Source organism: Enhydra lutris, unplaced genomic scaffold (assembly GCF_002288905.1).
Source record: "Enhydra lutris kenyoni isolate GAN:26980312 unplaced genomic scaffold, ASM228890v2 scaffoldscaffold38, whole genome shotgun sequence".
Lineage (NCBI taxonomy): Eukaryota > Metazoa > Chordata > Mammalia > Carnivora > Mustelidae > Enhydra > Enhydra lutris.
In genome coordinates this window covers 13,117,109-13,142,035 of record NW_019154122.1, presented here as the reverse complement: position 1 = coordinate 13,142,035, position 24,927 = coordinate 13,117,109, and the positions used below count along the sequence as shown (strand labels likewise).

Below are 24,927 nucleotides of genomic sequence, written 5' to 3'. Positions count from 1 at the left end.
CTGGATCCAGGGACTCAAAGGCTGTCTTCAGGACTCCACCACTCTGCTGTGAGCTCTCCTCTCCTTCATGGTGGTCTTTTCTCAAGTTTCACCCCTAAGAGCAGCAGGAGGTGGTCACCAGCAGCTCTAGGTGGATATTCTCTTTTCTGCTACTCCAGGAGGCAGTACCTGAAGACAGACACCGGGGTGTCAAAGGCACTGGACTGACTGGACATTCTCACTCCCATCCTGGAATCACTGTGGCCAGGAGAGGACGCACAGTGATTGGTGGGCCGAGCCTCTTCCTGGTTCCAATCCAAGTCCTGGAGGTGGGGTGGGATGGGGGGTGGAGTTCGGGGCTCTGGGTGGCTGGGCCTGAAGTGGCCAGGAAGTCAGCTTGGCTGAACCACTCCTACTGAGGGTGTGTTGAGTTTGTGAAAAGTCCCCAGCTTCCAGATCAACAAACTGAAAAGTACCAGCACCCAGAAGCCCCTCGTACCCTTTGACCCTGGGGCAACTGCCCTCCTTCTGGGGTCACCCCGTCTCCCCCTCCACCGCCAACATAGATGAGCTCTGCCTGTCTTCTCTGTATAATTAGAATCGTGAGCACATACTCTTGTGCCTGACTTCGTTTGTTCAGTTGCACGTTTATGAGATTCGTTTACACTGTTGTGTGCATTTGTGGATCGCTCATTGTCATTGCTGTGTAACACTCCACCGGGAAAAGAGACCATCATTTATTTCTCCATTATACTGCTGATGTGCGTTTGGGAAGTTTCCAGTTTGGGACTATTCGGAATAGCAGTGCCGTACACACTCCCGTTCGTGTTTGCTCTTGCACAGGGACTCATGTTTCCAGTGAGTGTAGACCGAGGTGTGCAATTAATTGCTGGGTCAGAGGGCATCACCTGCTCACTTTAGTAGATACTGCCAGGACTGGGTACTTTGTCCAAGCGGTTGCAGCCATTTGCGTTCTTGGGGCACTTCTAAAGTCCCCGGATTAGTTGGCACCTTTGTCCCATACATTGCGGGGTGATGAGTCTGACCTTCCTGGAGGGTTGGGGCTTGTGAGCAGCTGAACTTGGGTCCTGGGCGCACAAAGAGAGAGAGGGTTCCTGCTTCTTCCTGTCGCATCTCTTGACATTTGGTTACGTCCTGCCCACACCATCTGGGGTCTTCCTTCCTTAGGCCATGAGCGTTATACACGGAAGTATGACCGTGCATCCCAGACGGGTGAGGTTAGTTGAAGGCTTCCTTCCACAGCACTATGGGGCAGAAGAGCGGGGGGTGCATTTGTCTCAGGCACCGCCCCTTTGGCTGGAGTCCCAAGGAGCTCATGCTACTTGTGCCCATCTTGGCCTCGGGATTGAGTGGCCGCAGGTGCCCTGACTTCCTGAGCGTGGGCAGAACGCTTGCGGTGTTGGAAGTGGATTCTCGAGGATTCCTGCCTGTCCCTCCCCCCTATTTTGAATCAGAAAGAAAGCCTTTGGCCTGGCCATTCTCAGAAAGAGGAACCCAAAGTAGGATGTGGTTTTACAATCAGGAACTGGATCCCAGTGGTGGTGACATGGTCGCGCCAGCGCGACGCATGTCGTGCTGCTCCCAGCAGATTCTACACTTAGCCCGGCAGCGAGGCTGAGGTCTGGGCCCTGTTGGCAGAGCCCCTAAAAGAATATCTCCCCAAGCTACACAATCCCTCTCAGTTGTTTTTCTGAGTCATTTACATCTAGGAGGATGGGACCCCAGGGTAGGGAAATCTTTCTCGAAAGAATAAAAACCAGAACGTAAAGGACAGTATTTGACTACATCAGCATTACGAACTTTTCCTTCACCAAAAAAGGCACCATAAACAAAATGAAAAGATGACTCAGACCAAAAGAAGATATTTCCAACTCATTTAAGCAACAGATAAATTGAATCTGGAGTATATTTTTTAAAAACCCTATAAACCAATAAGAAAAAGACAACTCCACAGGAAAAAAATGGGCAACATTTATAAGCAGGCTCTTTGCAGAAGATAAACACTTTTATGGCTCATCAGGGAAATGCAAATTAAAACAACAAAGGAGCATTCTGTGCACATCAGATTGGCAGAAACAGTGAATTGGACGATACGAAGCGCCGATGGAGATACGGAGAGTAAGCTGGGACAGCGCTGGTCCCGTTGCTAACGGGCACCACTGCTTTCCTTTCGTAAAGCGGAGGCTCTTGATCTGGCTGTCGTAGGTCATGGCCGTGATCCGACAGTTCCCCCAGACCGGTGTGGTCCAGCGTGGTGGCCCCCTGCCAGGTGTCGCTCTTGAGTACTTGGAAATGGGAAAAGTGACTGAAGAACAACATTTTTAAGCATTTTCTTTCATTTTGATTCATTCAAATGTCAGAATGGATACTTGACTCATTTCTTGGAAAACTTTTCAGTCTGTTTGGAGCAGCTTGAGTCCACGGCCCTCCTTTTTCATCTGTGAAGTGTATGACATTGACATAGAGGTCAGGTGTTTCTGGTGGAAATGTAGGATCCAAGCTGCAGTGTGCTCTAAGTGAAAATACACACCAGATTGCAAAGACTTCATGCCCCAAAAAGAATGTAAACTATCTCATTAGTAATTTTGCCACGTTGAGGGCCATTTTGAAATGACTGTATTTTGGATATATTGGGTTAAGCAAAATAGATGAGTAAACTTAATTTTTTTTTAAAGATTTTATTTATTTATTTGACAGAGATCACAAGTAGGCAGAGAGGCAGGCAGAGAGAGAGGGAGAGAGAGGGGAGGAGAGAGAGAGAGAGAGAGAGAGAGAGAGAGAGGGGAAAGCAGGCTCCCCGCTGAGCAGAGAGCCCGATGCAGGGCTCGATCCTAGGACCCTAGGATCATGACCTGAGCTGAAGGCAGAGGCTTTAACCCACTGAGCCACCCAAGGTGCCCCAGTAAACTTAATTTTTATCTTACTTCTTTTGAATGTGACTGCTGGCGACTTTGGCATCACCTGTGTGGTTCCCATTGTATTTCTTTGGACAATGCTCATCCCGACTCTACCTGCACACAAAGCGAGGTGTGTAAGGAGATACATTGTAGCATTGTTTGTAATAACCCGAAAGAGCAGAAACAAACCCTGAGGTTCATCAGCAAGAGAAGGGGTAAATAAACTGTGCTTTATTGACACAGGGAAATAGCACAGAAGTTACAATGAATAAGCCGGACCTACATGTATCGATATGGATTAGCCTAAAGAACATAACGTGGGGGGCGCCTGGGTGACTCAGTGGGTTAAGCCTCTGCTTTCGGCTCAGGTCATGATCCCAGTGTCCTGGGATCGAGCCCCGCATCGCATTGGGCTCCCTGCTCAGCAGGGAGCCTGCTTTCTCCTCTGCCTCTGCCTGCCTCTCTGCCTGCTTGTGATCTCTGTCAAATAAATAAATGAAATCTTAAAAAAAAAAAAAAAAAACATAATGTGGGTTGCAGGTTGCAGAAGACTTGCTCTTCAGAGCTATTCCTACCAAGTTTGAAAACATGCAAAACTGTTGAGAATTGTTTGTGGATACATGTTAGTACAATCAAAGTATAAAAACATGCATGGAAATTACACATAACCAGAATCCAGATGGTGGTAGCCTGGGCGGGATGGGGGAGGGGGGCGGTGGTGGTGGAGATACTCAAAAGACCTTTAATTGTGTCTATAGCATTTTATTACTGAAGAGTGGGTATGACTGAGGGGGGATACTTCAACAAGTTGTTTGATGGCCAAAGCCATTTTTAAGCCAATTGGTTTCTGGTTAGGAAGTTTCCAAGAGGGGCGCCTGAGTGGCTCAGATGGTCAAGCATATGCCTTCTGTTCTGGTCATGATCTCAGGGTCCTAGGATAGAGCCCCGCATCAGGTCCCTCTGCCTGTTATTCCCCTTGCTTGTGCTCTCTCTGTCAAATAAAAAAAAAAAAAAATGTTTTTAAAAAGAAAGTTTCCAAGAACTGCAGCCTTTGGTCCTTCTCAAGTCCCGGGTTGTCTGACCAAGGATGCTGCCATCCCCCGCCTCTGTCTGCCGGCTGGGGGCCGCGTGTGTGCATTCCCGCGTGTGTGCATTCCTGAGAAAAAATGATTTGGAATGGGTCTGTTGGTGTCTTGAATTTGGGCCACTGTGCTGAGGGATGTAGGATGTCATGAGGGGGGTGCAGAGTCTGGGGGACAGGAGCCCCAAGCCACCCCAGGCAGGACGAGGCCCCAGAGGGAGGAAAGACTCCTTCCTGAATTTCCTGCTGCCAAAGGTCCCAACATTCTGATTTTCCAGAGAATCCTTTCAAAGGATTCATCAGCATGCTGAGGATGGCTCATTTCGCCTTTCCTTCCTTTTCAGGACAACCAGGGACTGAGAGGTGAGAGAGCAGAATGCCCCCTGGGGTTGACTGCCCCATGGAATTCTGGACCAAGGAGGAGAATCAGAGTGTGGCTGTTGACTTCCTGCTGCCCACGGGGGTCTATCTGAACTTCCCTGTGTCCCGGAATGCCAACCTCAGCACCATCAAGAAGGTACGATCCCGACCTTCGAGCTTGGAACTTGGAGGGCAAGACAGGCAGACGCCCAGGCTCCGATCTGAGATCCTATAAAACAGATTTCAGAAGATAAATAATACCTAAAATTTGTTCACAAGCTGTTAGAGCGCAGCCTGCATTCTGAATTCAGCTTCTCCCTTTATCAGGACAGGGTTACAGTTGCTGGATTCCAGTGGGAGCCTCGGGGTGTGGTTCCCATGGTGGCTTTCCCTTTTCTCCATGACTGTGGTATCATTTCTGGAACCGATCCCCAGCCCTGGCCACTTGAAAGAGTCTTATCAGTCTTTTCTCTGTAGAGCTGTCATGGTAGTAAACATCATCTTTGGAAATAGTTTTGGGTTTTGTTGAATAATTTTCAGGGGTGGAATACTGAGTCAAAGAGTTAGACATCTGGAAAGGATTTGGCAGAGACTGTCTTGTGATCTCCCAGAGGGCTCATCTCACTTGCGAAGTGTGGGATTTAGTGGGTCATGCCAGAGGGCAAGACCTCAGCTCAGAATTTTAAAAGCTTATACTTGGGAGTGGAACAAAAAAAGAAAAAAAAAGGAAAAAAAGAGGAAAAAAGCAGTAGATCATTTTTGAGGTTTTATTTTTATTTTTTAATCTCCCCTTCCTGGGAGATTTCTTTAAAAATTGAGTTTCTTGGGGCGCCTGGGTGGCTCAGTGGGTTAAAGCCTCTGCCTTCGGCTCAGGTCATGATCCCAGGGTCTGGGATCGAGCCCCGCATCGGGCTCTCTGCTCAGCGGGGAGCCTGCTTCCTCCTCTCTCTCTCTCTGCCTGCCTCTCTGCCTACTTGTGATCTCTGTCTGCCAAATAAATAACTAAATAAAATCTTTAAAAAAAAAATTAAAAAAAAATTAAGTTTCTTGGGGCGCCTGGGTGGCTCAGTGGGTTTAGCTTCTCTCTGTCTCTCAAATAAATAAATAAATAATCTTTAAAAAATTTTTTTAATTACAATAAAAAAATTAAATCTCTACCCCCCCCCATTTCAAAAGTAATATGGTTGCATTGATTGGGGCAAAGAGGGAAAAGTAGAAGGAGGAAAAAAAAATCACCTGTGATTCCGCTCTTAAGAGACAACCACAGTTAACACTTGGGCTCTTCTCCTGTTTTCTATGGAGTGTTGTTTTTTGTGATAATTCCAGTTATGAACTTTGAGATTTTTTTTTTTTGAGTGAACATAACCTCTTTCTCATGTGATTAACTTTATTGTAAGGATAATCTGGTTTTCCTGAGCCACACATGCATCGCTACTGCAGTTCCGACAGTGCAGAAATACAAGACGCCTGGGTCCCTGTGCGCACCCCAGTTTGCCTTTGGCGCCTCCATACTTTTATTTTTCCGAGAGGCCAGCTGGTGAATATTCTTGGCTTTTCTGGCCATCTGGTATTTATCGCAAACACTCAACTCTGCCAGTGCGGGCCCAGGGCAGCCTTAGACGCAGCGTGAATGAGTGGGTGTGGCTGTCTTCTAGTAACTGGGGAGTGGACCAGGTTTTGCCTGCAGACCCTACTTCCTCTTGTCAAATCCTGCTCTCTATTCATTACTATGTTTATTCGAGTTGTTTTTATGGAAATGGGCTTGAATTATATCTGCTGTTATATGCCTTGGTTTTTTTTTTTTTTTTAAGATTTTATTTATTTATTGGACAAAGAGAGACAGAGAGGGAACACAAGCAGAGGGAGTGGGAGAGGGAGAAGCAGGCTTTCCGCTAGGTGGGTACCCTGATGGTGGGGCTCGATCCCAGGACCCCAGGATCATAACCTGAGCCAAAGGCAGACGCTTAACAACTGAGCGCCCCAGGCGCCCCTATACCTTGGGTTTTTTTCCTACTGAGCATGTCTCTTAGAGCCTTCTGTGCCCGTTCATACAGGTGTTCTAGATTCTGGGTCATGCCCCGCCCCCCCATCCCTTTGTGCTGATGGGCCGTAATTACCCATCCCCCGTGGAAGATGAATAGGGCTGGTCTCTTCTCTCCCGTCTTCTCTGTGACTCAGTGCTGAACACCTTTGCACTAAAACTTGACCATTAGATGGCTCTCCCAGGGGTTCCCTGGGGACACCTCGTCCTGAGGGCACCCGCTGACCGCCCTAGCTGAGCACAGCCCATAGAGGGCTTGACGGCTCTCTTGGTGTGCTCAGCTTTTCTGAATCCGTTGCCAACATTTGGAAATCAGAACCCCAGAATGATTAGCTGCGGGGGAGGGTTGCCTGGAGGTCATGTCCGGCGGGCTGTCTCTCAAGGGTAACATACAGGGGAGACTGGGCAGGCTTTCGGCGTGGACCCAGCACCTTCCACAGAAGGGTAGCGATGGAGGCTCAGGGGCCCTGTGGGGTCAGCGCTCACGGGGTCTGGAGAGGACAGGGTTTGGGGATCTCGGCTTTGCCCTCCGGTCGGGGACAGACCAGAGGGCAAAGCCGTCTTTGTGGCTGAGGCCTGCCCCCAGCCACCTCGAGGCTCCCCGTGGCCCTGCATGCCTTGGCTGGAGGGGCTGACCGGCCGCTGTCCCTTCAGGTGTTGTGGCACCGAGCCCAGTATGAGCCGCTCTTCCACATGCTCAGCGACCCCGAGGCCTACGTGTTCACCTGCGTCAACCAGACCGCGGAGCAGCAGGAGCTGGAGGACGAGCAGCGGCGGCTCTGTGACATCCAGCCCTTCCTGCCCGTGCTGCGCCTGGTGGCCCGAGAGGGGGACAGAGTGAAGAAGCTGGTCAACTCCCAGATCAGCCTCCTCATCGGCAAAGGTGACCCGCGGGCGGGTGGGCTGGCCCCAGCCCGCTCCCCGCCGCCCCCCCGCGCTGACCCAGCCTCCCCGCCTCGCAGGCCTCCATGAGTTCGACTCCCTGCACGACCCCGAGGTGAATGCCTTTCGCACCAAGATGCGCCAGTTCTGCGAGGAAGCGGCAGCGCGGCGGCGGCAGCTGGGCTGGGAGGCTTGGCTACAGTACAGCTTCCCGCTGCAGCTGGAGCCCTCGGCCCGGGGCTGGGGGGCCGGCACCCTGCGGGTCCCCAACCGGGCCCTCCTGGTCAATGTCAAGTTTGAGGGCAGCGAGGTGAGCCCATGGCCCCTGCAGGGGACGCTGGCCCGTCTGCAGCGCCCGAGCTGCAGGGACGTTTCCCCGTGAGACTTCCCAGCCCCCCGCCCAGCACTTGGGTCCGCTGTCCTCCCGGTGGCACCGGCTGGGACTTGCAGGGCACCCATGCCTGCGAGGGGCTCAGGCAGATGTCCCACCGGGCAAGTTGGACGAGGCCGAATGACCAGACGGCCTTGGTCATGGGTCCATTCATTCGTTCAGTAACTGTTTCTGGGCTGTCGGCCGTGCGCCTTCATCAGACTCTGCCTCACGTTGGGGGCGGCGGTGACGGTGGGGGGGGAGCTCATTCCGGACAAATAGGCAGGGCCACCCTCTGCGTCCCGGAAGCCATGGGCCCTCTGCGAGGGTGGAGGGCTGACCCTCCCTCCTCTCCCTAGGAGAGCTTCACCTTCCAGGTGTCTAGCAAGGACGTGCCGCTGGCGCTGATGGCCTGCGCGCTCCGGAAGAAGGCCACGGTGTTCCGGCAGCCGCTGGTGGAGCAGCCCGAGGACTACACGCTGCAGGTGAACGGGAGGCACGAGTACCTGTACGGCAGCTACCCCCTCTGCCAGTTCCAGGTGAGGGCTGAGGTCTGGGAGGGACCCTGCGCTCCCGGGCTCCCCAGGGCCCCAGGCCAGGGCCCAGTTGGTCGGAGGGAACTGGGCCTTTGGGGGTCACAGCCAGAGCGTCCCCTCACTGGGCTGCCCTCCCCGGGGCCCCCAAGGAGGGCTCCATCTTCAGGAACTGGGTGGGGGGGCCAAAGGGTCAGCAGGAGAGGCCGGGAAGACCTGGGATCGGCAGTGAGGGCATCGGGGAGTCCCCGGGGCTGAGGCATGGCTGGGGCTGCCCCATCGGCCGCTCACTCTGCCCGCCACCCCCCATCACAGTACATCTGCAGCTGTCTACACAGCGGGCTGACCCCCCACCTGACCATGGTGCATTCCTCCTCCATCCTCGCCATGCGGGATGAGCAGAGCGACCCCGCCCCCCAAGTCCAGAAACCACGCACCAAACCACCCCCCATTCCCATGAAGAAGGTGAGTTGGTGCCTTCCACCTCCACCCCCCCATCCATCCCTTCCTCCCCGCTGTTGTCCGGCCCTGGAGCCTAGTGGCAACGCTGAGGGCTGGGGGCCGGCCGGTCCAGGGTCCCTCATCTCATGCTCTTTGGTGGGTCGGTGTTGAGAGCTGGGCCTTGAACTTGGCCCTCCACCAGTGTGCAGTTGCGGGGGGTGTTGTCTGAGCTTCCCGGGGCAGCCCCAGGCCCGGCTCATGGGCTGCGCTTCTGTTCTTCCTGCCCCCCTGCAATGGAGAGAGAGAGGCAGAACGCCATGCCCAGCAGAGCTCCGGGGGTCCTGGGCTACCTGCACGGCAAGCTTTCTGGCAGATCGTGGTATCGTGGTATCACGGGTGGGCATCTAAGCCTTCTCACCAACCGGCAACACGCACCCCACCCACGAGTGGCCAGGGGCGCTAGCCTCAGGAGCTTTCCCGGGATTCCTCTGCGTTGACGGCCCTGCTTCTCCCCCTCTGGCCCGCCCCAGCCTTCCTCCTTGTCCCTGTGGTCCCTGGAGCAGCCTTTCTGCGTGGAGCTGATTCAGGGCAGCAAAGTGAATGCCGATGAGCGGATGAAGGTAGGGGGCTCCTAGGGGCAGCGGGGATGTTTTCTGCACAAACAAGGTGGCTGTGGTCTAGAGGGGTGGCAGAGGAAGAAGGGGGGGGTCACATGAAAGCCACCTGACCACATTACCCAGAATCCCTGCCTGGGGTGGCTGTGAGCTGCTTCAAAACAGGAAGGGGGGAGGGGAGCTGGCTGGCCGGCCAGTGGCTAATTCGTAGAAACCAGGCTCAGCGAGTTCTGGGTATTTGACTCGGGTGGAAGTTGTGGGGCCAGGCCCAGGGAAGTGGGAACAGCAGGGTCTGGGAGGTGACAGGTGCGGGAGAGGGGCGGCCCCGGCTGGGCCCTGTGGCTTTGGGACTCCCAGGAGGCACTTGGGAGGCGTGCTGCCTGGACCCCTGGGGGCCGAACCCATTTCAGGGGTTGGTCACACACCCCATCTCCCTCCGTCCCCAGGAGGGGCTTATTGTCCCATCTGCAGGACGTTACTCCTGGGTCCACGGAGGTTGGTCTGTTGGTGGAGCACTTTTTGTCGGGGTGATTTCACAGCAGGCGGGGCTGGGTTTCCCTGACGGCACCCTGGAGCCCCAGCTGGAGGCGGGTTTCTGGCTGGGCCCCGAGGGCTGTCAGGGCGGAGTTGGAGGACACAGGGCAGGGGTGTTCTGGTGAAACGAAATCCTGCCTGCTCACGGGGCTCATATGATTCTGAGCAGTGGAGGGAGCTCGCAGGTTTCAGAGCAAGAAGGACCCCTGGAGTTCCCAAACCCCAGTAGGGAAACTGAGGCCCCGAGCGGGGAAACGACATCCCCGGAGCCCCACAGAGTCGTGGGGAGCCCATGCATAGCCCATGGTGCCCTTCCCTTCACCCTGTGGCCCCTTGTCCCACTCAAGCAGTCAGCTGTCCCCCTCCGGTGCTGCTTTCTTCCGAGGGGCAAGTGGGATTCGGACCCATGGGAAATGAAGACGTGCAGGAGCTTGAGCTTTAGGTGGGTGGGAGAGCCTCAGAGGGGCAAGGGAGTCGGGCTGTCTGGCACCTGGCCCCCGACACCCGTGCCTCCCCCAGCTGGTGGTGCAGGCCGGGCTCTTCCATGGCAACGAGACGCTGTGCAAGACGGTGTCCAGCTCGGAGGTGAGCGTGTGCTCCGAGCCCGTGTGGAAACAGCGGCTGGAGTTCGACATCAACATCTGCGACCTGCCTCGCATGGCCCGTCTCTGCTTTGCACTTTACGCCGTGATTGAGAAGGCGAAGAAGGCTCGCTCCACCAAGAAGAAATCCAAGAAGGCGGTGGGTGGGACTGCCTGGGAGGCTGGGGCCAGGCCTCCGGGAACTGGTGTGCCGTGACCCAGGGCCACCCCCCCCGTCCACTCCCAGCAGGGGTGCACCTCGGGGATGGGGGATAGGGGCGACCCTCCCTCTTATATCCCACCTCCCATTCTGGCCACCATCCTTGCCATGTGTCAGTTCTGGGTCTCAGGGCTGACGAGCAGGGGTGGACTCGGAGGCATCTGGAGGAACCTGGAGGCCGCCCTCTGGGCTGGAAGGACAGACACACTGTCCTCACAGGGAGCAGGGGGTCTTGAGTCAGCTGCCAGCAGGGAATGAATGGGGGTTGGGCACTGAGTCACCAGGCCCAGGATGTGACTGGACACTGAGCCACACCGACTTACCCCACTGCCGAGCTGGGCCAGCCCTCTGGGGCTGGTGTGGTTGGTTTGGGGGCTTCTCGAGAAACCTGAAGTAGGGATGCCTCTGAGAGCAGAAGGGAGCCGAGAGGTGGCTGATAGTGCTTGCTTCCTCCCAGGGAGTCTGGGTGAGGGCGGGGAAGCTCGGCCTGAAGGCGATGGCCGTCCTGCCTCTGCGGCTGCTGGCCCTGACCTGCCCGTGGTCTTTTCCAGGACTGCCCCATCGCCTGGGCCAACCTCATGCTGTTTGACTACAAGGACCAGCTCAAGACCGGTGAATGCTGCCTATACATGTGGCCGTCTGTCCCAGGTCTGTCCAGGCGGAAGGGAGAGGTGTGGGGGAGTGCGCTCCTGGAGGGGGGCATTCCCCAGGCAACTCCCGTCTGTCCCTGTGTCCAGACGAGAAAGGGGAGCTGCTGAACCCCGCGGGAACAGTGCGGAGCAACCCCAACACAGAGAGTGCTGCGGCCCTTGTCATCTGCCTCCCTGAGGTGGCCCCCTACCCTGTGTACTACCCCACCCTGGACAAGGTCAGCCCCCTCGCCCTCCAGGGTCTGCGATGGTCCAGAGGCCGTGGGGCTCAGGATGACTGTTCTTGACGCCGCCTCTGGGCTTCCCGCCACCCATCCCCTGAGTTGCCCAGGGCTGAGGCTTGGTCAGCACGCACAGTTGGGGACTTCCTTGATTCTCCAGAACCCCCATGTGCTCTAGAACAGTAGTTCTCGGTCAGAGCCATATGGCTCTCCAGGGGACTTCAGGCAAGGTTCAGAGACCCTTTTGGTTGTCATAGCTGGTGGGAGAGATGCTCCTGGCATCTGTGAGGTGGAGGCCGGGGATGCTGGGCACAGGACAGCACTCACCCCAAGGTCAGGGATGCCAAAGGGTTGACACACACCCTCTGCCCTCCACCCCACATCCCGGGGGGCCCTGCCAGGGCTGGCCCAGGGTCCAGGTCCCTGCTGACGTGGAGCCGCTCATTGCAGATTCTGGAGCTGGGGCGGCACGGAGAGCACGGGCGCTTCAGTGAGGAGGAGGTGAGCCAGGGGCCGGGGGCGGTGGGGTGCCGGGCTGGGCCGCAGCTCACCCTGCCTGCCCCCCTCAGCAGCTACAGCTACGGGAGATCCTGGAGCGGCGCGGGTCCGGGGAGCTGTACGAGCACGAGAAGGACCTGGTGTGGAAGATGCGGCATGAGGTCCAGGAGCGCTTCCCGGAGGCGCTGGCCCGCCTGCTGCTGGTCACCAAGTGGAACAAGCATGAGGATGTGGCCCAGGTGGGGGCGGGGTTGGGGCTGGTGGGGGGGGCGGGAGGGGGGAGCTTGTGTGCGGAGGGGAGGGCCTCTTGCCCAGCGGCACCGTGACGGCCATCGGGCTCCCCCAGATGCTCTACCTGCTGTGTTCCTGGCCCGAGCTGCCGGTCCTGAGCGCCCTGGAGCTGCTGGACTTCAGCTTCCCCGACCGCCACGTGGGCTCCTTCGCCATCAAGTCTCTGCGGAAGCTGACGTGAGTCCCATGGGCTCCCGGCTCCTGGCGCGGGCGGTTCGGTCCGGTGTGCCCCGGCGGGTGGAGCCCGTGCTGGTGGCGGGGCGTGTGGCAGGGAGGACTGCATGGGGCCTGGGGTCTGCTCAGGTGAGGCCGGCCTCCCTTCTCCGCAGGGACGACGAGCTTTTCCAGTACCTGCTGCAGCTGGTACAGGTGCTCAAGTACGAATCCTACCTCGACTGCGAGCTGACCAAGTTCCTGCTGGACCGGGCGCTGGCCAACCGCAAGATCGGCCACTTCCTCTTCTGGCACCTCCGGTAGCGCACCCCTTGGCCCCCCCCCCCCCCCCCCCCCGGTCTCCCCCCCCCCCCCCCAGCCCCCGCCCCGGGCCGTGGCCCTGCCAGGCAGCCGCTCAGCCGTCCCTCCCTCCCTCCAGCTCCGAGATGCACGTGCCCTCCGTGGCTCTGCGCTTCGGCCTCATCATGGAGGCCTACTGCAGGGGCAGCACCCACCACATGAAGGTGCTGATGAAGCAGGTGAGGCGTGGGGTCCGCTGCTCTAGCTGCTCTAGAGCCCCCCGGGGGGCGGGGCCGAGGCTCGGAGCCCCGCCCCCTCCGCGCCTCCCGCGCAGGGCCTACGGTCGGTTCTCCCTGCAGGGCGAGGCGCTGAGCAAGCTGAAGGCCCTCAATGACTTCGTCAAAGTGAGCTCCCAGAAGACCACCAAGCCCCAGACCAAGGAGTTGATGCACCTGTGCCTGCGCCAGGAGACCTACCTGGAGGCCCTCTCCCACCTGCAGTCCCCGCTGGACCCCAGCACGCTGCTGGCTGAAGTCTGGTGAGCCCCGCGCCCCGCCCTGCCGGAGGCCCCGCGGAGGGCGCGCTGCCCGCTCACTGCTCTCTGGCCCGCAGCGTGGAGCAGTGCACCTTCATGGACTCCAAGATGAAGCCGCTGTGGGTGATGTACAGCAACGAGGAGGCCGGCAGCGACGGCAGCGTGGGCATCATCTTCAAGAACGGGGACGGTGAGCAGGCGGGCGGGGAGAGCTCTGTGGAGGCCGTGCGCCCCGTCCCCCAACCGGGGAGGTGGGCTGAGGAGGTGGGGTCCTGGCAGTCTGGGGCCTGGGCCTGGCTGGGGGTGCAGAGCCCACCAGAAGCTCCTGCTTTTCCTTCCCGGGGGCGGCTGCCCAGACCTCCGCCAGGACATGCTGACGCTTCAGATGATCCAGCTCATGGATGTTCTGTGGAAGCAGGAGGGGCTGGACCTGAGGTGAGAGGCCGTCCTGTCATCCGCTTGTCCTCGCTGTAGGCCTGGGACCCTGTCCCTTTGGAGGCATCCTCTGTCAAAGCCAGCAGGGCCACCTCCGTTGGAAGAGGGATCGCTCGAAGAAGAGCGGAGCCCGGTTTACATTAGGGCCAAGGGAGGCGATAGGGCCATAGAGGGAGGGAGAAGGAGGGCAGGCCTGGCGCTCAGCATCGGTCTCGCTCCGTTGCTTCCTCTGCCCCACGCGTCCCGGGCCGCCTGCCCCGTCTTGGGAAGCGGCGGCATCCTCTTCCAGACCACCTGCGTTTCTCTCTGAGCAAACAGGAGCTCGGCCAGAGTGCCGCCGCTGCTTCTGTGCGTCTTGGATGCTGGGCTGATCTCTCCCGGGAGCCTTCCCCCGAGTCCAGGCATCCGGGGCTCCTCCCCAGCACTTCTCCCTCCCTTGCAGCATCTCCTGGGGCTGTTTTGGCTGTACTGAGCTGCGCTGGGTGGGGCGGAGTGTCGAGCGCCCCCAGGACAGCCTGTGACCTGGGCAATTCCCTGCCCCTCCTCCCCTCTGGCTAGGATGACCCCCTACGGCTGCCTCTCCACCGGGGACCACACGGGCCTCATCGAGGTGGTGCTTCACTCAGACACCATCGCCAACATCCAGCTGAACAAAAGCAACATGGCGGCCACGGCTGCCTTCAACAAGGACGCGCTGCTTAACTGGCTCAAGTCCAAGAACCCTGGGTAGGCTCTGGGCCCCGGGGACAGAGGCCTCTCCTTTCCAAAAGCTGCCGTTTAGGAGTCAAGGGTGAGGGGCAGGGCCGGCGACAGTCCTCACGGCTTCGTGGCTCGGCGGAGGACCAGGTCTGCTCTGTTGGGGCGGGGCGGGTCTCCCTTCCCCCGGGGGTCAGTTAACTGTGAGGGACGTGAAACCACCACCGGATACTACGGGCCCGCAGACCTGCAGCTTGAGGGCCTGAGCGGAGTGGTTCTCCGGCCTTGAGCCACATGGGGCTGTGCACAGCTGGTCGCCTGACTGCCTGGCTGGCCCTAGTCCCATGTCTCCGTGTGGCCCTCCCCACCACCGTGAGTGGACCGGTCTCGGCTTCCTTCCCTGAGAACAGGTTAGTTGCACAGTTGCCAGGTGTCTGAAGGCCGAGGCTGTGGGAGGAGCCCAACACTGCTTCCTCCCTGTCCTGTTGGTCCCAGCGCATCATTAGGCCACATTCAAGGGGAGGGGACATAGTAGACCCACCTTTTGGTAGAAGTTGCTGGGAAATGGCGTGGCCCTGGTTGGTCATCCTCCTTCCCACCAACGCACACACAGGGAGGCCTTGGATCGCGCCATCGAGGAGTTCACCCTCTCCTGTGCTGGCTACTGTGTGGCCACTTACGTGCTGGGCATCGGTGATCGGCACAGCGACAACATCATGATCCGTGAGAACGGGCAGGTAGGGGCAGAGCCTGCGGCCGTGTGTGCGGCGCCCCTGGCCCTCCCCGCTTTCCCTCCCTCCCGGCACCCCCTTCCCGACCCGGGTCCTCTCGTCTCTGACCGCTCGTCCTTTCCTCCTCTTAGCTCTTCCATATTGATTTTGGCCACTTTCTGGGGAATTTCAAGACCAAGTTTGGAATCAACCGTGAGCGAGTCCCGTTCATCCTCACTTACGACTTTGTGCACGTGATCCAGCAGGGGAAGACCAACAACAGTGAGAAATTTGAAAGGTGAGGGTGCTGGGGGGGGCGCAGGGGCGGGGAGGGTGGCAGTCCCGGGCTGGGCTCAGGGTCGGGTCCTGCAGGAAAAGGTGGGGGTGTGGTGGTCAGAGGGAGTGGGGGCGGTTTCCAGGGCCCGAGCAGGGTGGGAATGGCGGGGAGCACTCGGGGCCCCGCCTCCCACCTTCCTGCATCCCCTGCAGATTCCGGGGTTACTGCGAACGCGCCTACACCATCCTGCGACGCCACGGGCTGCTGTTCCTCCACCTCTTTGCCCTGATGCGGGCCGCTGGTCTGCCTGAGCTCAGCTGCTCCAAAGACATCCAGTATCTCAAGGTAAATGCCAGAGGGTCCTCCCGGGCAGCCCCGCCTGCCCCCGAGTCCCCAAGGCCTGCCTGTGAGCACAGCGGACCCTACCGGGTATTCCCCTCACGGGTTCCTCAGGCCTCCACCCGGACCCCACGGGGCACTCCCTGTGCGGGTGCCTCAGGCTGCCTGTGACCCAGCCACGGGGCCTGGTGGCATCAGCCTGGTCCTGTGGCCAGTGTGTCGGGACCTCCCTTGGCCCACCCTCTTGTCCCGAGTTGGCTGCGGTGGTTCTGCTCAGACAGGAGGGTGGGATTAGATACCTTCTCTCTTCATTTAAAGATGCTTTGCCCTCCCATGGCTTTTCAGTGTGGGAGAAACTAGGGGTCGGGAGGGTGGTCAGGCACGACAGACGAGCCCCTCTTTGGTGCCTGGTTTGCACAGAATGACGCTGCCCCCCCCCACCCCCCACCCCCCCGCCCAAAGTTCATTTCCAGTGCAGACGGTGAGGCCACCTGTCCCACTCCGCGGACTTTGGGGGCCGTGGTGCCTGGCTGGAGTTGGCATCTTACTTGGGGGGTGGGTCAGGAGGCCCATCTTGGTTTGGGATCAGAACAGAGAGCTTTTTCCAGGGGAGACGCTGGTGGCGGTCTCCTGATTGCCTTCCTGCAATTCTTTCCAGAGGGAATTTACCATATTCGGGGCAGGGGGTGGGGCGGTCCCCCTCCTTGGGGATGCGCTCACTGATTTCCGGTTTTGCCTCAGGACTCTCTGGCCTTGGGAAAGACAGAGGAGGAGGCCCTGAAGCACTTCCGGGTGAAGTTCAACGAAGCCCTGCGGGAGAGCTGGAAGACCAAAGTGAACTGGCTGGCCCACAACGTGTCCAAGGACAACAGGCAATAGCTGCCCGCGAGCCGCCATCACAGGCTCCGGGCACCCGGGACCCTCGGCCGTCCTTTGGGGCTGAAAAGCCTGATGGAACCCCACGGGCGAGAACCTATACACTGCCTTTTGTTTACACTGGTTATTTATTTGTGACTTGAAATGTTTCAGGAGCTAAACAGCCATAAATGGAAATGTACCCTTTGTGCAGGGGAGGGGCGCCATCCTCCAGCGCCCCCCGATCCGAGCCCCGGGCTCTGAAGGGGAGTCACTGTGAGTCGGGCACCTCCGAGGCTGCGTCTTGCTAAGGACTGTCACCCCGAGTCTTCCAGCTGGTGAATCAGAACCCAGCCAAAACTGCTCTCGCCGCCGCCACCGGGAAGCCTGCCTTCTTCCCGGGCTCTGGCTGGGCTGCATGGGGCTTGGCGCCTGGCGGTCGCCCTGGTGACAGGGCGCCCATGACTCTATGCCCCCCTCCACCTTCGCGCTCTCCACTGACCAAGCGCCGGGCAGCTCCCAGAGGAAGCCTGGGCACCCTCCAGATTCAGGGATGCTTGCTTTCCACTTTTAAAGTGACTCTTGGGTACGGGAATTCTCTCATCTCTCTGCTGTAAAGCGATTTTGTTTGCGGGTAAGAAAGAAAGTAGCCAGACTACTCACTGAACCTCAATGGCTCAGAATGGCCTCAGCCCCATAAAGCTTAATATATGCTGGTCCTCAAGACATTGAAAAGATGGGAGCTTGGTTTGCGCGCCACCGTGGATCAAGGCAAACGCGGTCAGAGTGCTCTGTGCAGTTACCTGTCTCCTGCCTCATAAAGCAGGTTTTGAGGACGGGAGGGCTTGATCTCCAAAATTCCCCCCTTTAGTCTGTGTGCGCAACAGCTCTCAGAAGCGCGAGTCCGGTCGGTGATGGAATGTCTGTCTCTGATGGGACTTGGCTTGAAGCAGCTCAGGTTTTGCCTTTGGTGCACATGAAGAGCTCTAGAAATGCCCGCTTCCTGGGCCCCTCCCGGCCGTCTGAGGCCATCTCCGGAGAGGGGGCTGAGAATCTGGGTTTCTCGAAGCCCACGGGTGAGCCTAATGTTAGCCGCCACCTTGGGCCCCGCCCAGCTCTATGACTGGTCTCTCAAAGGCCTGGCAAGGCCTGGCAGAGCCGGGAGCGGGAGCGGCTGCCCTCTGGACCACCTTCTTCAGTTAGAAGCAGCCAGAAGCAGACAGTGCCGCCCACAGAACACCACTGGCCACACTCTTGTCCCCAGCAAAGTGCTGAACTCACTCGCCCCGCCTCACCGGTTTGGAAATAGGAGAAGCCGAGTGTATGTCTCTATGTTATGTTATTTATTTAAACGAGTCTCTGCTTCCTGGCGTTCTGGTTTGGGTACACGGCCTGTGTGCCTGGAGAAAAGAGTATTTTCTTTTTTTTTTTTTTTTAAAGTCGTATAATGTTTCTGTACGGGGAAGGGGAGTTCAACATAACTGATGTGGACTGAAGACCAGCACTCTGTGAAGCCTTGAGGGGAGAGGTAAACGCATACTGAAAGAAATAAAGGACTTTTTATATTGTGTTCTCAGGTCAAAAAAAAAACCTGAAAAAACAATAAATAAAAAACAAAAAAAGCAAGTGGATGCAGGATTGAAACAAAGGCAGGACACACTCTGCCACTGGAGTTAGAACCAGCACTTTATTGTAGTGTACACACGTTCTGACCTCGTCAATATACACATCCGGAAAGCGACCCACGCGGAGCCCGCACTAGCCTCTATCATTGTCTACACGGAGCAGCCACAGTGACAGGACGTGGAGGACGGCCACACACGACGCAGGACAGCCGCAGTGTCCTCGAAACTAGCAGTTATGATCACAGAACAGGATTCAAAATGATTTCCCCCCCCCCGTTTTAGAAATCTAAAATTTTACATGAGAATTAAAAACAAAGTGCCGTAGGAGTTTTAGCTCAGGACTTGTCCTCTCCTCCTCCATCCCTGCGAGGCCGAGCAGCAGCGCTCCCCACTTCCAGGGAGTGGGGCTTCCCTCGGGCTGTTGGGGGAAGCTGGCACTCTGCCTTCGGGCCAAGGGCGTCCTTGGAGTGCGTCTGTCCTCGGGCGTTCTAAGTATGGACACTTGGGCCTGTTCTGCCTCCAAACCAAGCGGCCAGACGCTGTGCCCCACCCGTCCACACACTCACCAGCAGGGTGACGGACATCTAGGAGGTGAGCGCCCAAGGCTGCACACGAGGAGTCCAGCTTCCTGCACGAGGAGCTGCCGGCCGCTCCGGCACTCCCACCCCTCTGCCACGTCAGAAATGGGTAGAATCCCACAGGAAAGGCCTGGCCGTTTCCAGCCTCCAGAGAGGGGTTCCCGATCCAGTGCCCTCCCGCTGAGCAGTGCGGGCTGGTTGGGGGGGGGGGCAAGTCCGCGTGCCCTCACTGCCTGGCCACCAGCTGAGCGGGTGCACGTGGCAAAGACAGAGTGGGGCAGAGCCCTCTCCTCTCAGGGCAGGGGTGGGCAGGAGCCCGCGGGGTGTCTCCTGTGCTGTGAGTCAAGCTTCAACTTGCATGCCAGTCCTGGGTCACGCTGGCATGGAGGACATAGGAATCCCAGTTTATTTACAAAATATTAAAAAGTTCATCATCTACATATTAACCCCCACTCTGCCATTTTATACATGCACTAGTTTGGAAAAAATAAAAACTTTAAAAAAAAAAGGAGGAAAACGGGATTACGAGGTGGGAGTGAGCAATTTTAACCCTTTGCCAATGAGTCCAGTCATTGCAGCTTTTCCGGGGACGCGAGGGGGCCGCGCAGAGCGAGCTGCGGGGAGTGCGCGTCAGCTCCCCGCATAGCTTCGGGGCGGTCTGGGTGGAGGGCGGGGGGGCCTACACACCAAGCACAGGCAGATGGTCAGCGATGGGGAGGGTCTGCAGACCTACTGGCCAGAATGACTTTGTACACCGTGGACCCTTGGGGCTGGGAGGACAGACGACAGCAGGGTCTCCTAACACAGAGAGAGGAGGCGGGGGGTGCGGCCTCGAGGTTCAGTAGCTGAGGGTAGAGTCGTCCCACTCCAGCTGCTGCTGCCTGTTCACGTTCTGCTGGTCCCCGTGCTCCCCCTCCTCCTCCTCGCTGCTTTCTGACTCGGCGCTGGTGATGTCATCCTCTTCCTCCCCATCCTCGCTCTCCTCTTCCTCTTCCTCCTCCTCCTCCTCCTCGCTGCTGTGCTGGTCCTCGTACGTCTGACAAAGACAGTGTGGGAACTGAGCCCGGGGCCCCCTTCTCTGGTCGCCACCCATGGGGTCTGTCACAGGCAGGGAGTGTGTTCCTCCCCTGACGGGGTGGCACGAGCTGGGATAAGGCCTCTCTGGGCCCTCAGTTTGCCCTCCTGAAGAATGGGGACACCTGCACCTCCCCAACCTGTCATGTGGGTCACATGGCATTTAAGCCACATAAACGCGGAGGTGCCATGGCCACGTGGCTTCTCTGGGGCGCGTGTCATTTTGCTCTGGCCTGCAGGGGCGTGCAGTCACAGGGACCGCCTGCCGGCACCTACCTCCATGGGGTTTACGGTGATGGTCAAGGCAGAGTCGTCCCAATCCATCTCGTTCTCCTTCCCGGTGTCCTGGTCCCGCATGGTCCGCCGGTGAGCGGCCCGGATCCGGAACACGCCCAGGATAATCATGAAGACCAGGAAGCTGACACACACCACAATGACCACCGTGGCGGTGCTGGGGACAACTGCAACCGAAGGGGACAGGGCGGTGAGGGGCGCCTGCCCCCGGGCCCCATGCACACACAGCAGCTCTGACCCAGAGAACAGGAAGAAATGTGAGGAAAGTCTCAGCACAGGTCTCCAGCCCTGCGCTGGCCCCTGGCTGCCTGCTGGAGCTTTCGTCCCTCGTGGGAGGCACAGAATCACGGAGCCGGCCGGGGCTGCTCAGACTGGGGGCTGGGCTTCCAGCAGGACGCGGGAGGGCATCCCCCACCAGGACCGACGCAGACGGCCCTGCTTCTGCCCCGCAGTCCTACCTGCGAAGGGGTGGGGGCTGGCCAGGTTGTGCCCTGAGAGGTCGACGAAGGCATGGTGCTCTGGGTGCACGAACTGGGGCTGTGCGGCCATGTGGCTGGCGTGCTCCATGGGGCTGGCCGCGGGAATGACGTTCACCTGCACCAGAGACACACACAGCAGCCTGAACGTGGCCCAGCAGCAGAAACGCAGTCCAGAAGCTACTGGGACTAGTGCGACTCGAAGGGGTCCCTGGACCCGCACTGCTAAGCCGATGAGATGAGAACAGAGAAAAATCGAGGCTCAGCTCTCAGAAACCGTCCTAACTGCCTGGTACTGTCGGCGATCCCAGAAACAGAATGCTGTTCTAGGAATTCCTTTTTATTGTATTTCATAAAAGAATCCACAAAAGACCAGAAAAACCACCACCACTGTCAGCTGCAGGTCATTCGAGAAGCCCTGGCATAGCCCATTTCCCTGCTTTTCCCCAAAACCATAGCCAAGTGAAAAAGCACAAATCAGAACCATTGGTTTCCTTCCAAATCTGTTAGCTTTTGGCTCAAACAAAACCCTCATCGATTCCTCAGCACTGAGACATCAGCACTTGGCTGCTCTGAGGTTACCATGCAGACCTTCGATTGCTGAGAGTAACTCTGGGCCCGTTTTCTCCAGACCACGAAGCCCTGAGTGAGGAAAGGGCTGCTGTCCAGGCCTGTGGAAGACGTCTGAGCAGGGTGAGCTCTCTGTGACCACCGTGCCATGAGATGCCACCACCAGGCTCAGCAGACAGCACAGCACCCCTCTCCCCGGGCCGGCCCCACACCGGGAGCCCTCTGCCCGGCCTGGCCCCACGCCAGGACCCCCCTCCCCGGGCCAGCAGTCTGCAGAGAATCTTCAGTTCCCTGGGAACTGCTCTTTCTCAAGCAGCGTCAATCTCAACAAACCACCTTGGCTCTACTCACGAGGTATCACCTGCCTCTAGCTCTTCCACCTCCTTCCAGAGGCCCCTCAGACGCACATGAGGGGCACATCGGCGACCCCCAGGCCGCGAAAGCCTAGCGCACTTGGACGCATCCCAACAGGTGCCTCATGGATGCTCTGAACATGGGGCCATAGGGGGGCACCCAATCACCCACCTCCACCTGAAACTCGTTGCTGATGTAGCGGCCATTGAGCTCCGAGCAGACGAGCTTGAACTTTCGGTCCAGCAGGGACCTGGTGTGCCAGTTCCGGTAGCGCAGGAGGCGCAGCACCTCCTCGTAGCTGGCCATGGTGTCCACACCTATGGGGACAGGGGAAGAAGGTGGCCTACTGGCTGGGGGCGGCTGGACCAAGTGGGTGCGCGTGTCCTGCGGCAGGGGGTGGGGAGCCATCCCGTGCCTCACTGTCAGCCCCTCGCAAGGACAGGAAGTAGGGCAATGCCTGTGCTTCCCTTCCTGCCAGGAGAAGCTGAATGGCCCAGGCTGAGCCTCTCCTCTGCCACGGTCCCCAGGTCTCTCCCAGAGCTCGGAGAGGATGGCCGGTGGGGTGTGTGTGTGCAGGACTGAGGCTTCTGCTCGGCCCCCGGCCTGGCCTTGACCCGCTCACCTGTGAAGACCACCCCCAGGTCGGAAGCGCTCACTGCAATGCCCTTCTGCCGCAGGCGGGCCGCGTCCACCTCCAGACTCTCCTGGGCCGGGTTCAGCTCGTCCCCGTCCACCGTAACCTCACAGGTATCCAGGTCGTGCACGATCTCCTCAGACACCAGTGACTCTTGAACTGTAAGAACAGACCAAGCACTAATGGCAGAGGCCGGGGAGCCCAGACAGGCCTGTCACCCCGGGTGGCCTGCTAACTGGCCTCGAGCTCACAGAGCCCTTTCAGTGACTGATGACAGAGGTCCAGGAGAGGCCCTGTCAAGAATCAGGGTGCCTTACGTGTCTGGGAGGACTGGCCCCCGGGGCCGGCCCAAGAATGCGGGGCCGCTGTACAGCCAGCAGGAGCAGCACTGTCCCCTGCCATGGGCCCGGAGCCTCTCAGCCTCCACAAGGGCATCTCAGATCCGGACACCACACCAGAGAGGAAAGGACTCTCCAGACAGGTTTTCCAAAGAACACAATGAGCTTTCGACCCCGAGTCAGATTCCAGGAGCAGACCCAAGAATAACATCCAAACATTCAAATCTCAAAATCTCAGAGAAAAAGCATGCAGGAAGGAGCAGCCGTGGGGCGCCAGCCACCCACGTTCAAGCCAAGGGGAGGGCGACCAGCCCAGCAGAGCTGTTACCTGTGGGGTCCTCGTCCCCTTCCCCTTCAGGCTCCACTTCTCTCGTGATGGTGCTGATGATGCGAAGCTCAGGGAAAAGGAAAACCCCTTCTGGGCTTTCGAACTCGGAAGCCGCTCGAGCGAAATGGTGGACGCCACTGAGGCTGACCTTGGGCTCCTCGGGCTGCAGCACCATCACGTAGCCGTCCACCGGGGGCACGGAGACGCAGGGGGCCTCGTTCAAACACCTGCCAACAAGCGACGGAGGCGGCAAGGGTCAGGGCTTCGAGAAGTGGGTCTGCGGGCTACACACGTGACGGCCCATGGATTCCCCAAGCCCCCGGGGGCCCAGAGGCAGCGGCCGGCCCAGAACAGGTCCCCAGCACCATTCATGCCACCGTCCACGCCCTCCAGTAACAAGGGAGGGCTGGGGTGTCTTAAAAACCTAAATAGACGTGTTTTCTTCTCAAGAGTTAAGAATCGGCCCATACTTGACCGTGCTGGTGATTTTAAGTCTTCGGATCCCCGGAGTGGGGAACTGTCGAGAGTTCAGGTAGGCGACGCGCTGCATGGCCTTATCCAGCTCCCCGATGTCATCTCCCTCCAAGGTCAACGCCAACTGATTGGGGTTCGTATGGATCTGAAATCAGGCCAGAGGGGAGAGAAAAAGGGTTCGAACTGCAAAAAACTGAAACCACACATAGTCTGGCAAAGAAAGAGGTCAGCTGGGCCTCGGTCTTAATTGGGAACCTGGGGAGGAAACCTCATAGAGCTGCCGAGACAAGACCCCCCGCCCCCCTTCAAGGGTAAATGCCCGGGGCGCGAATGCATCTGTGGGACAAGAAATACAGGGGCGCCTGGCCGACTCAGTTGGTGCAGCGTGTGACCTGACTGCGGGATTGTGAGTTCAAGCCCCATGTTGGATGTAGAGATTACTTAAAAACAATAAAACCTTAAAAAAAAAAAAAAAAAAAGAAATGTGTGTGTGTGTGTTTATTTAGTCTCTGCCTGCCAAACCCTGGAAGTGTCCTGAGTGACAGGAGCACCTGTCGTTACTCATAATAAGCTCCTTCCGAGCACACCAGCATCTGTGTTAACGAGTGGCTTCTGGGTGGCTGAGATGGTTTCAGGACGGAACTGGACACCACAGAGCCCGTGTGACTGCAGGGCACTTTCAGCCCCAACCCTGACCTCTGGCCAATGATTTAACCAGCTGTGCACACCTAACAGAAGTTCTGGAAACAGCCCTGAAGGACAGAGCTTGGGAGCTTCCCCTGTTGGGAGGATAGTGCTCCTGGAGGGGGCGGGGAAGCTCCCTCCCCTCCCCGCTTCCTTGCCTTCCACACCGTCTCCAGCCGCTTGTTCCTGAGTTGTATTCTTTATAATAAACCAGCAGCACTAAGCAACGTGTTTTCTGCAGTTTTCTGAGTAGTTCAAGCAAATTACTGAAACCCAAAGGAGGGGATCATGGGAGCTAAGCTGGACAAAGTGTGGGTAACCCGAGGGCCTGGCACCTGCACGTAGCACCTGTGCAGGGGACTGAGCCCTCCTCTCCTGCAGCGTCTGCGCTAACTCCCGCTGGGCAGTGTCAGGACCGAACCCAACTGGAGGACACCTGGCAGGGCGGGTGTCTGGAGGGTTGGGGATCTGGTCGGTGGAAACCCACCCCCACCACGTTCAGGGTTAGAGGTGTTGTGGGTCAACACGGGTCAGGATCAATCACGGATTGATCCTTCGCCAGCAGCCTGCATGCTCGTGCTGGAGAAGGTCGGGAGCACCTTGCGAGCTAATGCCAAGGTCACCTTCACGCCTCTGCCGCTGTCTTCAGGGACTTGCAGGTCCAGCCCTTCTTTGCAGGTGTACAGACAGTCAATCACCTTCTTGTCGGCGAGTTTCCCGGAACGGACGGTCAGGCCAGCCAGGTTCCCTCGGAAGAACTGGGTCATGTGCAGCTCACCGCCTTAGGGACACGGGGAAACAGAGCAGGCAGTTACGCGCACGGCCCGGGGCCTCCTGCTTTGCTTCGCAATGTAGTGTTACCGGCGGTGGCGGCTGGATGGAGGGACATGCGGGTTAGTTCGTACCAAATCCTGTTAGCCTTGCGATCTACATGGAAGTGCAATGGAGAAATTAAATCGTTTATGATCATGCATATGGCCTGGA

General features: G+C 58.1%; 2 protein-coding genes across 8 annotated transcripts in view; one reads left to right on the top strand and one right to left on the bottom strand.

The window, feature by feature from the left end:
* The window catches only part of LOC111154641 (phosphatidylinositol-4,5-bisphosphate 3-kinase catalytic subunit delta), a 51,464-nt gene extending 33,515 nt beyond the window's left edge, over positions 1-17,949 (top strand). For 2 of the 3 annotated variants that reach the window (XM_022514397.1, XM_022514396.1), the window contains exons 3-24: positions 4,323-4,495; positions 7,034-7,262; positions 7,342-7,571; positions 7,991-8,170; positions 8,480-8,629; positions 9,136-9,225; positions 10,273-10,494; positions 11,106-11,202; positions 11,292-11,422; positions 11,876-11,926; positions 11,995-12,162; positions 12,270-12,391; positions 12,544-12,687; positions 12,807-12,906; positions 13,027-13,205; positions 13,280-13,392; positions 13,559-13,637; positions 14,196-14,363; positions 14,947-15,070; positions 15,196-15,341; positions 15,533-15,665; positions 16,401-17,949. In XM_022514397.1, the coding sequence (XP_022370105.1) occupies positions 4,355-4,495; positions 7,034-7,262; positions 7,342-7,571; positions 7,991-8,170; positions 8,480-8,629; positions 9,136-9,225; positions 10,273-10,494; positions 11,106-11,202; positions 11,292-11,422; positions 11,876-11,926; positions 11,995-12,162; positions 12,270-12,391; positions 12,544-12,687; positions 12,807-12,906; positions 13,027-13,205; positions 13,280-13,392; positions 13,559-13,637; positions 14,196-14,363; positions 14,947-15,070; positions 15,196-15,341; positions 15,533-15,665; positions 16,401-16,538 (3,135 nt within the window). In that variant the 5' untranslated portion in view covers positions 4,323-4,354 and the 3' untranslated portion in view covers positions 16,539-17,949. The remainder of the gene's footprint in view (positions 1-4,322; positions 4,496-7,033; positions 7,263-7,341; positions 7,572-7,990; positions 8,171-8,479; positions 8,630-9,135; positions 9,226-10,272; positions 10,495-11,105; positions 11,203-11,291; positions 11,423-11,875; positions 11,927-11,994; positions 12,163-12,269; positions 12,392-12,543; positions 12,688-12,806; positions 12,907-13,026; positions 13,206-13,279; positions 13,393-13,558; positions 13,638-14,195; positions 14,364-14,946; positions 15,071-15,195; positions 15,342-15,532; positions 15,666-16,400) is intronic. The other variant, XM_022514398.1, reaches the window with a different exon arrangement.
* Positions 17,950-18,019: 70 nt separating this feature from the next.
* Positions 18,020-24,927, bottom strand: part of LOC111154642 (calsyntenin 1) — a 78,568-nt gene continuing 71,660 nt past the window's right edge. For all 5 annotated transcript variants that reach the window (XM_022514399.1, XM_022514401.1, XM_022514400.1 and 2 more), the window contains 8 exons: positions 24,567-24,724; positions 23,256-23,404; positions 22,786-23,012; positions 22,108-22,278; positions 21,657-21,802; positions 20,544-20,679; positions 20,068-20,252; positions 18,020-19,753 (listed from right to left, as the gene is read on the bottom strand). In XM_022514399.1, coding sequence (XP_022370107.1) covers positions 19,556-19,753; positions 20,068-20,252; positions 20,544-20,679; positions 21,657-21,802; positions 22,108-22,278; positions 22,786-23,012; positions 23,256-23,404; positions 24,567-24,724 — 1,370 coding nt within the window. In that variant the 3' untranslated portion in view covers positions 18,020-19,555. The remainder of the gene's footprint in view (positions 19,754-20,067; positions 20,253-20,543; positions 20,680-21,656; positions 21,803-22,107; positions 22,279-22,785; positions 23,013-23,255; positions 23,405-24,566; positions 24,725-24,927) is intronic.